The sequence below is a fragment of the Leguminivora glycinivorella genome, chromosome 18 (genome assembly GCF_023078275.1).
Source record: "Leguminivora glycinivorella isolate SPB_JAAS2020 chromosome 18, LegGlyc_1.1, whole genome shotgun sequence".
Taxonomy (NCBI): Eukaryota; Metazoa; Arthropoda; class Insecta; order Lepidoptera; family Tortricidae; genus Leguminivora; species Leguminivora glycinivorella.
Window position 1 is genome coordinate 9,010,528 of NC_062988.1, and position 13,297 is coordinate 9,023,824.

The window sequence follows — 13,297 nt, forward strand, 5'->3', positions numbered from 1 at the left end:
AAATAGACTTTTGAAGATATCTACGGTTTGAAATGCCTAATGATGATAACAACATTAACAATTGTCATAAAAACATAGAAGGATTGGTGTCGTCAGCATAGGATCGTAGCTCAATATTAAGCTACGTTTCTATTCTATTCCCAAAATTATTTGCACCCAACCGGTTCCTTCTTTTAATTGGTTGCTTTAAAAGACAACCTCTATCCTTCAGATCCGACGAGAAAACCAAGAGGTTTTCATCTGCTGCGTAACATCTGGGGTCGACTGAATAGATTGAGAACAGGGCATGGCCGCTGCAATTACTGCAAGGCAACACAAGTGGGGCTGTAAGGACTCTCCCCTTTGCGAAGAAGAGCAAACCACTGACCACGTATTTCGGCGATGCCCCCTCCACTCTTATTTTGACCCAGCTGAGGATCTAAATGCCCTGACACCCGACGCAGTTTCTTGGCTTAATGATCTCAAAGCTGTACTCTGATTGCCTGAACATGCATGCCATACGATTAAATAAATTGGTTGCTTTACGATCAACGTACTCGTCAATAAATTATAGTACGTATACTGATCGATGTCAGTAGCCATTGTTAGAAGGCACTCGACAATGTTTTCCAAACAGCACGTATTGATAAGGATAAACCGTTCAGCCCTGATTCACATTTATTAATAAAGTATAACATAGATAATACTTATCTAATCTGTATAAGACAGTAGTCAGCAGTATAAGCTTGTGCAGAAAACTATATTAGTGTCAACAATGTTCTAATCTAATAAATTGAATGAAATACAAATATTTAAGTACATGTATTTGTTTTCACTTACAAGATATACCTTTATGAAAGTGACAAGCAAACTGCGAAAACAGCCAGCCGGTGGTCTCTTTGAAAATTAGGTTACATGTGAACGTGGAAAATATTTCATAAATTTCATAATAGGATCTTCTAAATGGGGGATATATTTTCACTGCTATATGTGGCCAGCAACAGAACTATAGGTTGTCACAGAAAGACACATATAGTTGCTGGCCACATATTAAAGTGAAAATATGGCTCGTTTAGAAGCCACTAATTGTTGGGAATTTCCTTTTCCGATAACTGTAAATACGTAGCGTTCCATCCCTAAACGGTTCTTATGTAATCCTTAATAATTTTGAAGGATTTTAATGTGAAAACGTTCTTACAAGTTGGACCTCTCTGTAATGGAAACCCACGTAGCAAGATACCCCGTCCTTTTTACAAGCTTTTATTCAACTTGCCTTTGTTAGTATGTTAAGTTTGGGTCAAAACGTATAAGCTAAATTTGACCCACTTCCCGGTTTCCGATTGAGCTGAAATTTTACACACATTTGTAAATCACGTGACGATGCAATATTATGGTATCATGGAGCTGATCTTATGATGGAGCAGAAAGGCGGTCATAGGAACTCTGTTATGAAACGTCGTATCCCCATCGAGTAATAAGAGGTTTTTGGAAACGTCTCGGAGAGCTAGATGACTGTTGAAAGAAAGGTAATCGGTGATAAAAGCTTGACCCAAAAATGAAATTTCTGCAAAAAAAAACTTATTGAAGTTGGACTTTTCAGTAATGAACAGCCACATAGCAACTCACCGTCCGATCTCCGAGAGCATTTCGTAGAAGTCGTTGACATCTGTGCTGCGCTTGATGGTGACATCTCGGTATGCGAATGGTGGCTCTATCTCTGTGGACAATATGCGTATTTTTAGTTTTTACCTGACACAAATACCAAGGACGAGGAGAAAATTTTAATATTATGAGGTACTTTATTAAACTGATCTAATTTACAAATGTATGCACGGGCAAGATTTAGGACATTCGAAGTTCCGAAGGTCAAATCAAAATACACGAATATATTTTGATAAAAAACTACCTTCTATATATATACAGCTACATAATATTGAGGTTTTAGATGTAAAGGTGCTTTGAGAATACCATTACTGATATAACCCAAAATACTACCATAGGTATACCATTTCTTTACACGGTCATTCTCAAAAATATGTCTGTTGTCTAAACCACGACACATACAGAATGTGTGAACACATTCGTGGCAAACACGCAACCTCAGACATATTCTTACGCCGTGTCTTGCGTGGGCGACCGTCGCGCGACCGTCACCGTCGCGTCTCATACTTCCATATCGATAAGGTTTGATTTCGTATGCGTCGCATCGCCGTCGCGCGACCATCGCGCGACCGTCGTCCACGCAAGCCACGGTGTTAGAGAATGGCCCTACAAAGTTCGAGACATAATTTAATAAAGCTCATAGTGTATAATGTACATCGGATTATTATTCGTTTATCCGAGAAAGTGTCATAAAGACTGCATTCTCGGCTCGTAAAATTTAACGATTTAGGCCTGGATTACACTTGCGCAAGCGCAGGAATCCGGTCCTTTTGAAAGTTGTAACGTCAACAATATTCTGTTACTTAAAAGGGTCTATACGGTATTTTGAAATTAAGTTCGTCTGTAACGTTATGGTTGCTATAAAATTATTGCAGTTTTTATGCGTATAAAAAGGCCATTATTGTTTTTTAGTTATTGTAAATAATTCCGCTTTGGTTGCTCTTTGGTGTAATGATAATATGTAACAAGATAAATAAATAAATATTAAGTACACCTAGGACATTCATTCATTTTGGGTTGTTGGACCCATTTATCTAGATAGACAGACAGACAACAAATGAAAATTCGAAATTGCAATGAAAATTTACTCGAGTAGGTACAAGTACTCATTGCTCATGAGTTGATGAAAGTAAAGCTGTTGACAGTGTTGATACGGAAACACCAAACCTTTGTACAGTAAAATTATAATCTCTTTTCAAGGTTTTCCCCTACTTTTGTCACAAGAAATGACGTACGATATGAGGCTAATAATCAGTAACTTACCTTCTTCAAATCGGATTGTTATTTGTCGCGTTATTATAGTTATTTGTTATACAAGGGGGCAAAGTTGTATTTTAACGCCGAGTGTGGAATTGAAAAACGAGCAAGTGAAAGGATTCTATAGTTGAACCACGAGCGAAGCGAGTGGTTCGAGAATAGAATCCTGAACTTGCGAGTTTTTTAACACACGAGAAGTAAAATACATTTTCTCAAACATGCAATGAAATATTGTCTTTACGTTCCTTAAAATGGGCTGGGAAGTATCGCTTTTTGGGCGCAACAACTCGAGAGGACTGTAAAGGGATTTCATATTATTTTTTAGGCCTAGGCCTGCAAAGTAACATTTTTTTATAAAATATTGTCCTTTAGAGCATTTTTTTTTATTTCATTGTATGTTTGAGAAAAGCACTATACATGCCTCGGCGTGAAAACGGATTCCCGGCCTCGTATCCCTATCCGGCCTCGCTCGCACGCTCGCTCGGCTGTATATACCCACTTGGCCGGAAATCCTTATTTTCCCGGCCTCTGATGTAATGTACTATTGCACCCGAGTGTAACACAAAACTTTTTCCCTCACTGTAGCGAGGAAACTACAACGCAAAAAATGCGTTTATCACTGCTTCCAGTAGTTCCACAGGTGGTAAATCATCTTTAAATTACTAGATTCACCTACTTTTATCAATTTTGAAGCAGTAAATTTGACTTCAAGGTCAAATTACTTTACCCACTAGTGGATAAAATTCGTTTTTACCCGCTGGTATTAAAGGACAAAACACGTGTTTCCGAGCTAGTGAGGGGAAAAATAAATTAGACACTCGCTATCTACCAACAACTACCATTGAACGCATCAGATTTTACAAATAAGTAAAGTACCTATACTCTGTCAACCAAGTCTGTCAGTAAATAAGAACAAAGAAAAATATATGCATCCTTTTCTTTAGGGTGCAAGAGAAAAGGTTATCTATAGTTTTCTTAGTTCTTATTTACTGACAAACTTGTTTGACAGAATATAAGTATATCGAAATTTTAAACTACTTACACAGAACGGAAACACTTGAATATCTGAACTGCACAAGGTATGTATACTTATTTCGTATGTACTTATATGATATATCTTATAGTAATAATTTCGTCAAAATGTCATACCAATTGAACCTAAAAGGTATCGGTATTAGTGTGTCCAAAATAAAACTTAACGCGTGTATAATGGGCCTTATTTATTTATTTATTTATACTTTATTGCAAATAAAAAAATAAGTACAAATGGTGGACTTAATGCCTTAAGGCATTCTCTACCAGTCAACCACTGGGTCAAAAAGAAACATTGGATACGTGCAGGCCTTCAACTTCATTACTAGGTACTTACTCAATATACCTAATACAATTATATGGGAAAATATGTACCTAATTACTGCCTGTGTTGTAAATATGTCGTAATTGATGTATCCATAGGCATTGGATGTGTAGATATCTGATTTTTAACCCCCGACGCAAAAACGACGGGGTGTTAAAAGTTTGACGTGTCTGTCTGTCTGTCGGTCTGTCTATCTGTCTGTCTGTCTGTCTGTCTGTTTGTTTGTCTGTCTGTGTGTGTGTCTGTCTGTGGTATCGTAGCTCCCGAACGAATGAACCGATTTCGATTTAGTTTTTTTAGGGTTCCGTAGTCAACTAGGAACCCTTATAGTTTCGCCATGTCTGTCTGTCCGTCCGTCCGTCCGTCCGTCCGTCCGTCCGTCCGTCCGTCCGTCCGTCCGTCCGTCCGTCCGTCCGCGGATAATCTCAGTAACCTTACGGTTACGCACTAGAAAGCTGAAATTTGGTACCAATATGTATATCAATCACGCCAACAAAGTGCAAAAAAAAAAATGAAAAAAAAAAAATGTTTTATTAGGGTACCCCCCCTACATGTAAAGTGGGGGCTGAAATTTTTTTTCATTCCAACCCCAACGTGTGATATATTGTTGGATAGGTATTTAAAAATTAAAAAGGGTTTACTAAGATCGTTTTTAGGGTTCCGTAGTCAACTAGGAACCCTTATAGTTTCGCCATGTCTGTCTGTCCGTCCGTCCGTCCGTCCGTCCGTCCGTCCGTCCGTCCGTCCGTCCGTCCGTCCGTCCGTCCGTCCGTCCGTCCGTCCGTCCGCGGATAATCTCAGTAACCGTTAGCACTAGAAAGCTGAAATTTGGTACCAATATGTATATCAATCACGCCAACAAAGTGCAAAAATAAAAAATGGAAAAAAATGTTTTATTAGGGTACCCCCCCTACATGTAAAGTGGGGGCTGATATTTTTTTTCATTCCAAACCCAACATGTGATATATTATTGGATAGGTATTTAAAAATGAATAAGGGTTTACTAAGATCGTTTTTTGATAATATTAATGTTTTCGGAAATAATCGCTTCTAAAGGAAAAAAAAGTGCGTCCCCCCCTCTAACTTTTGAACCATATGTTTAAAAAATATGAAAAAAATCACAAAAGTAGAACTTTATAAAAACTTTCTAGGAAAATTGTTTTGAACTTGATAGGTTCAGTAGTTTTTGAGAAAAATACGGAAAACTACGGAACCCTACACTGAGCGTGGCCCGACACGCCCTTGGCCGGTTTTTGATAATATTAATAGTTTCGGAAATAATCGCTTGTAAAGGAAAAAAAAGTGCGTCCCCCCCCTCTAACTTTTGAACCCTACGTGCAAAAAATATGAAAAAAATCACAATAGTAGAACTTTATAAAAACTTTCTAGGAAAATTGTTTTGAACTTGATAGGTTCAGTAGTTTTTGAGAAAAATATGGAAAACTACGGAACCCTACACTGAGCGTGGCCCGACACGCTCTTGGCCGGTTTTTTTTAAAGCTGAGTTAGTCGGGAGTGTTCTGCCATGTTTCATGAAAATCGGTCCACTATGTCGCGGTCGGGGGTTATTTCAAAATTTTAATTTTTTATATTCAATTTCAGCAACGTTTTATATAGACAGTTATTTAAGCACTTATGGTTGTTGAAATATCTATACTTAAGTATATCTAGGTGCATATCGTTGTATGTGTGTATAGGTCACAGGTAAGTAGGTGATCAATGAGTTATCCACGTGCATAGGCCGAGAGCTGCGTCATACGGCGCCCGAAGTGCGTTCAACTATAGCATTTAATTGGGATACCCTTACACCGCATTGTAATGGCACAAACTTTTCTGGATGAAACCGCTAACATCGAAAAATACAAGAACGGTAGATAGGTAAGCGTGCTCCACCGTAGACCGCATCATCACTTACCATCAGGTGTGATCGTGGTCAAACGTCTACCTATTCATACTAAAAAAAAAGTGCCGTAACGATTTATAAAAATTACCTATGTGTAAAACTGTTCCATTGTAAGGGTGTATGCAACCACACCGTAAGTAGATCGAAATCGACTATTCTATGTCGAACGATTGGTTTTTGGTGTGGTAAACGTATAAATTTTTCGAGATGGAAACCTAGAAACTGGTACCTGGTAACATCCTGTGTGTCGGTGTGAGCTGCTGCCGAGCGCTGTCTTGTATATATTTTTTGAGTGCGTCGGTCAAGTATGATAAAAAAAGAGATGATATTAATGACAATAATGACTACAGGAGCATTGTGCGTGACGTGAGTGAGGCAGATAGACAGATATGGACAGCTGTAGTGGAACCCAACGAGACTGTCACGGCCTTGCACTGGTCGTGCTGTTCAAGATCTTTGATAATGAAATGATGATTGATTTATTGCATTTTCCTTCGGCCGCCCGCGTCGGTGTGAGCGGCGCCCGAGCGCCGGCGCAGCGTGCAGACAAAACACGCTTGGGAAAGGTTATCGATCCTGCACTTGTCTCGCCGGACTCTCTGCCAACAGCCGCTTAATTCGGGGCTTAATTGTCCGCTTAAACGACGTGCGTAGCCAACACAAAGCACCGAAACGCAAAATGACCCCGACAGAAGATCTGCGTTGGTCCTGCCAGGCTAACACGCCATGCTGAGTCACCAGAGAGGATGGAACCATTTCATGGCAAATGTTACATACATTTTCTGTTATGTGTAAGTAATTTCTGTTGTCACGAATAAATGATTTCTATTTATAAAAGTTACAGTCGCACTAATATAAGAGGGGGTGTCCCACAAAGCTCATCGTTGCCCAGTGAAAGCGACCATCACGCAACGGTCTTCTTGGGCGTCTTGGCTAAAACGGTATTACGTTGTATTTTAATAACCTAACCACAGAAATTTTATTTAAAAAAAACCGACATTGTGGACCGATTTCCATCAAACATGGCTAAGATCACTCCTGACTAATTCAGCTTTCAAACAAAAAATAAAACTAAATCTGTTCATCCGTTCGGGAGCTACGATGCCATAGACAGACACACAGACAAACAGATATTTCAAACTTATAACACTCCGTCGTTTTCGCGTCGGGGGTTAACCAGGTAATTTACAACATACCTATAGTGGATGTAATCTTGCCGACAGCTCTTTTACCATTATTTTCTTCAGTTACCTAATGAGTTAAAAAGTTAGGTAAAAAGTACCTATGTGGTTAGCGTGTGTTATTAAAACTTAAAAAGCAATAAATTTTGTTATTTTTAACCCAAGTTAAAATTTTTAACTTAAAAATCGTCACTACTTTGAAAAAATCTCGTATCTCACACTGCTCCTCAAAGTTAAAACGCAGTAAGTCTATATGCATTCCATACATACTTACTACAATTTTCTTTTCATTGACAGACGAAGATACAAGTTTTTTTAGTAGGCATCTTCGTGTAATTATAAAATATCTGGCGCTAAAAAATTGAGATACCTATATAAATAATCCTTGGTATGTAGTATGACTAGTATATGTAGGCTAAATTGTCTTAAATTTCTCAGGTAGGCTATCCCGGTGATCCCGATATTCCCGATGATCGATATTTGTCTAAGTATAGCGTTCGGCCTTCTAGTGTAGACTACTGGAATGTCGGCCACGATGTGACTGGCGCGTGCATCTTTTAATAGCTGTCTTGCGATCGCACAATATACTCAAACAAAGCTTAGTATGCAATGATATACGGAAATACTGTGAAACTTCCATGCTTGTTATGAAACTCCCAGACTTTGTCGAAGGTAAAATCTGTATCAAATTGATGCACAACCTGCAACAAAGTTTTTCGATCGGCAAATTTTGGCTGTTTTCAGAGAGCCTACTACAGCGAACCAAACAGATGAGATCTGACGTTGTTGTCAGGCAGCAATTTTTATTTCAAGAATTGTAGAAAGATAATAGATGTTATGTAGTATGTGGTATATTCATTACAAGAAAGAACGACAGATAGCAATCAAATATACCGCACGACTTTTCTTTGTCAATCGAATAGAGGCCTGGCTATTGTGCCAGGAATGTATTGAATCTAACTGGAATGCGCTGGACAGCGAGCCATCATTCCATTTGAATGTGGTTGAATGTTATCTGACGAGTTTGGAATAGGTAGTTTGAAATGAAGCGCTGGTGGCAGTGGTGGTCTATGCGACTTTCAATCCGGAGGTCGCGGGTTCGAACCCTGGCTCGTACCAATGATATTTTGCCAGTCGCTTTTCGGCGAAGGAAAACATCTTGAGGAAACCGGACTAATTCCAAATAAGGCCTAGTTACCCTTCGGGTTGGAAGGTCAGATGGCACTGTCATGGCAGTCGCTTTCGTAAAACTAGTGCCTACGCCAAATCCTGGGATTAGTTGTCAAAACGGATCTCAGGTTCCCATGAGCCGCGGCGAATGCCGGGACAACGCAAGGAGGAGGATGATGATGGAATACTTTGAAATACATACATATATACCATCACGCCTGTATCCCAAAAGGGGTAGGCAGAGCACATGAAACAACTCAAGTAATGTCAACTTTGAAATGTCGTCAGAAATCATTGTCGAACAAGTTGAAGGGAGCTGTCAACACTGATTGTTGTTGACACGCGTCTGATGCCGAGGTAATTAGGAGTAATAAAACAAACAACACAAGTTCTACTTCTATTTCTACGATTTCGACAAATGACAAACAAATGGTAAAAGAAAAGTCTCGGAATTTTAGGGAAAATTCGATACCCATCATAAAAATAAAAGAAGTGAAAACTTCGTTCCTATTTGAAGTCTGTAAATTTTTTAAAAGTTTAAATTACGCAAACTTTCCGATGGTACGTTCGTAAAATACATAAACTTTAAAAAAAGTTTATTTAGAAAGTTAAAAAAAGTACGGAAAAATAACCTGTAAGTAATATAGATATAAAAGCTAACATTGATAAAAGATAGGATGAGTGTTGGTTTACTTTTTCTAACAGTTACGTGCCTCTAGTTTGTTTTTAGTATTAAATTTCGATTTATCAATCTATCTTATTTCGACACTAGGTATATCATTAATCGGCTAAAAAATACATACACTTAGGGCCGGTTGCATCAAACCGTCTGTCACCGTTAAAGCGTTCGTTAAATTTTATTGTATGGGAAGTTATATATTATAGTCGTCTGCTCCGCCTCCGTGACGATGATGTGTCTGTCAAATGTGTTTGATGACTTTGATGCAACTGGCCCTTAATAATCGTAATACGAAATATCGCCACTTCACGAACCTGCAGCTGAAGTCGAAAATAAAGAGGAATTCCTCACGCCTGCCAAATATTAAGTTTCTGTTTTTGTTTATTTTGAACCGTTCGACTATTAAGATTTAATGAGCAGGCGCATAATGAAGTAATGGTGATCGAAATATCCTTTGATGTAAGGACATTTTGGAAAGAGTGATCTACTTAAATCGAGAGTATGTCCAGGCACGTAATGCATATGCCCGTAAGTAGGTGGTATGGAATAAATGAAAACCTCTTGACAAACGTGGTATGAAATAAATGAAAATCTTGTGAACAAAAAGAAACATTGAATGGCTGTATCTCGTTGACAATGCGTCGTGTCGTAGCGAAAAAAATATCAAATTTTCATTACCCATAGCGAATTTCCATTTTGGCAGTTAAAACCCTATGAATGAACGAAACGTATGTGTACCTATTTTGATAACGGAGATGGAAAACTGAATAAGTTTGGATCGCAGTTCTTATACATATGCTTGCTCAATACTTTATATTCCTAACTAGATACCTACCTAGAGTATATACTATATATATACTTTGATTCGTCACAGTTGGCGTTCGCGTGACGTCTGTTCTGCGCACTTTGTTCTAAAGACCCGTGACGAATGAAAGACGTTTGTGTTATGATGAGACCTTTGGCGGTTACAGCGTGAAGTGCACCGTGCATCGTATGCTGAGTTTCTGGCATTAAATAACTACTACATACTGTGTAACGATACTAACGATTGCTTGTTACATACATATTATACTCTCGTGCCTCAGATTCAGATTCAGATTCTTTATTGGTAAAACATTATTTTTACACGTCATACATTAATACAGATATAATTATAACTTATTGGTACCTATTTACATTATTAGTACATAGTACAGCCTGTATTCGCAAAAGGGGTAGGCAGAGCACATGTAACCCGTTACCACACGGGGGGTTACGTATATGTTAACCCCTTTATTCATAAACGTTCACTAAAGTTATCAAGCCGATAAACTTCGGCTTCGCCTCAAATTGTTACCCACGCCACTAGTCTTTTTTTGACCTCCTTTAAACGGCTGTTGCATAAAATGCTATTTTATATTTGAATAGGTGCTTTTGATAGATAGATAGATCTTTATTTGCATTCCAATATGTTCTTCTTCTTCTAGGTTAGGGGCTTTGTAAGGCTTCAGGGCGCCTTATGTATCACTGCGACCATTCCTGATCTATTGTGATCGCCACCTACTACAACTCTCGATCAAGTCCTACAAATTCAAAGACTTGTAGTATCTTTTTGAGATCGAGAAACCTCACATCCTCTGGGAGAAATTGGTAGCTGCCCAGAATCATGTTACGTGTGCGCATTAGAGAGGGGCACTCTGCCAGGATGTGCAGGGGCGTTTCATCAGACTCTAGACAGAATCTGCACCGCCCGTTTGCACGTTTCCCGATAGTGTGCATTCGAGTGGATGTAAATAGTATGGTTGACGTAGTTGCAATATTGACGCGCATTCTAATGGGCTGGAATATACACCGTCCTAGATTTGGAGCCCTTCCGTTTCGCCGTATACTCCGCAGCCTAAGAGGGTTGTATGCATGGGCAAACATTGTTTACAAACATTTTACATTACCTACTAGTATACATATAATAACGATAAATACATTTTTTTTCAAATATATCATTTTGGTGAAAATAACATCAATAGTTTAGCGCGAACAAGTTGTTCACTGAAATCGCGAAGCGTCTGGTTGAGGTAACTGGTGACCGAAGAGCTGGCGACTTCCTCGCACAACGTATCAGCATTGCGGTACAGCGAGGAAATGTCGCCAGTATCCTTGGTACAATGCCTCAAGGGCCTATTTTAGACATTAGCTAGCTTTAAGTTTAGTTTTAGTTTCTTATATAATTATGTAAATATGTTCATGTAAATAAAGATACCCCAGTATAGTTTAACTACTGATGTTATTTTATACATATTGTAAAACCTCATATTTATAAGTAAATTGTCTACCAAACTAGAAAGGATCAACCAAGGCAGTCTCGTACATGTGATTAGAGTATATGTGTATTAAAGTTATCTTAAAACAGCGTTTACCGCAAAAGTGCCTTTTAAGGCAGGTTGTTCTTTACCAACTTTGACATTTTAAAGCCGTTTATCTTATTTGTAAGGAATAAGGTTGTTCTTACCTCCAACGGGGTCCGTTTCGTCCACGTGTATCATCTCTGGTGATCTGAAAGTAAACATTGTAAATTAGTTTTATACCTTCATCTCAATAGCTAGCTTATATCTAAAATAGGCCCTTGTGGCATTGTACTGTTCCTCGCTGTATCGCAATGCTGATACGTTGTGTGAGGAAGTCAACTCTTCGGTCACCAGACTCTTTGCACAACTTGCCTTGTCGCGCGTAGTCCGAATGCGCGACTTTATGGACTCGCGCGCGACAAGGCAAGTTGTGAAGGGGCACGTAGCCGAATGGCATTTAGACGCCAAACGAAACGTGCAGAAAGGTAGCGTTTCGGCTCCGCAGCGTTTGTGTTCGGCTAGCGTAGCGTAGTTACGTTTCAGTGACTGCGATTTGTGCCATTCGGCTACATACTAACAAGATCATACCAGACGCTCCATTAAATTTCGACCGCCTACGAAACGAACGCGCTGACACTCCACCACACATAGATGGCGCCACAAAAAAATGCCTTGTTGCCACCGATTATTTGTAGATTGGCATTAAGTGTCAATTCCGAGCCGTAAATCGATGTCAAAATAATTATACTTATATTTTATAATTTAATTGCACAATTATATGATTTGCAAGAATCTAATTCGACAGTATCTCCCTATAATGTACCTATCTAATGTTATTATTAAGTGAATAATTGATGATTATTGTAGTTACTATTCTCCTTTATTGATTTCCTTATTATTATTTATGTTGGTCTTGTTTACTATGTACCTATTTTAAATTAAGTAAGCAGAAAATGTTAAAATGACGTGTAACTCCTTTTATCAATAAATGATTGATTGATTGATTGATTGATTGAAAAGTGACACTTAACGCCATCTACAAGTATAATCGAAAGCTACAAGACATTTTTTTTGTGGCGCCATCTATGTGTGGTGGAGTGTAAGCGCGGTCTTAGGCGGTCGCATTTTAATGTATGGGATGGTATGATCTTGTTATATTTAATTTATGATTTCTGCGAAACTTGTGCTCGCTAGGCTAGGACCTAGACCCCAGACCTAGTTTCAACGCCAAAAGCTACAAAATGATACTACTCCTACTCTTTAACAAGGCTCTTGTATTTGTTACGTTTCAAAATGTCGACACTTTCCGCAGCAGCGTACGCTTTTACTAGTACTGACTCGTGTTCAATTGTTCAGATAAATAAATGATTAAGGTACAGCGGGGCAAATCCCGACTGGGGGGGGCAAATGTAACTGGTCCATTTGTTCCAATGCATTATTAAACAGAGTGATCATATATCACCGGTTATATGTATATGGTAGGCGTGTTCAGTGGATACATGTAGAAGTCAACATCATAGTGTAATAATGGAAACCATAGGTTAGTTTAAACAACATTAAAATTTTGAAAAACCCCCACCGCGGCATAGTAGACCGATTTTTATGAAACATGGCTAAGAACACTCCCGAGCTCCCGACTAACTCAGCTTTCAGACAAAACTAAATCTAAATCGGTTCATCCGTTCCGGAGCTACGATGCCACAGACAGACACACACACACAGACAGACAGACAGACAGACACGTCAAACTTATAACACCCCGTAGTTTTTGCGTCGGGGGTTAAAAAT

General features: G+C 38.8%; 1 protein-coding gene across 3 annotated transcripts in view; it reads right to left on the reverse strand.

Annotated features, from left to right (window-relative positions):
• LOC125235759 (probable serine/threonine-protein kinase fhkE) overlaps positions 1 to 13,297 on the reverse strand; it is a 61,479-nt gene that overhangs the window by 30,417 nt on the left and 17,765 nt on the right. For all 3 annotated transcript variants that reach the window (XM_048142343.1, XM_048142342.1, XM_048142341.1), the window contains exons 2-3: positions 11,674 to 11,717; positions 1,606 to 1,696 (exon numbers count right to left, since the gene is read on the reverse strand). In XM_048142343.1, the coding sequence (XP_047998300.1) occupies positions 1,606 to 1,696; positions 11,674 to 11,707 (125 nt within the window). In that variant the 5' untranslated portion in view covers positions 11,708 to 11,717. The remainder of the gene's footprint in view (positions 1 to 1,605; positions 1,697 to 11,673; positions 11,718 to 13,297) is intronic.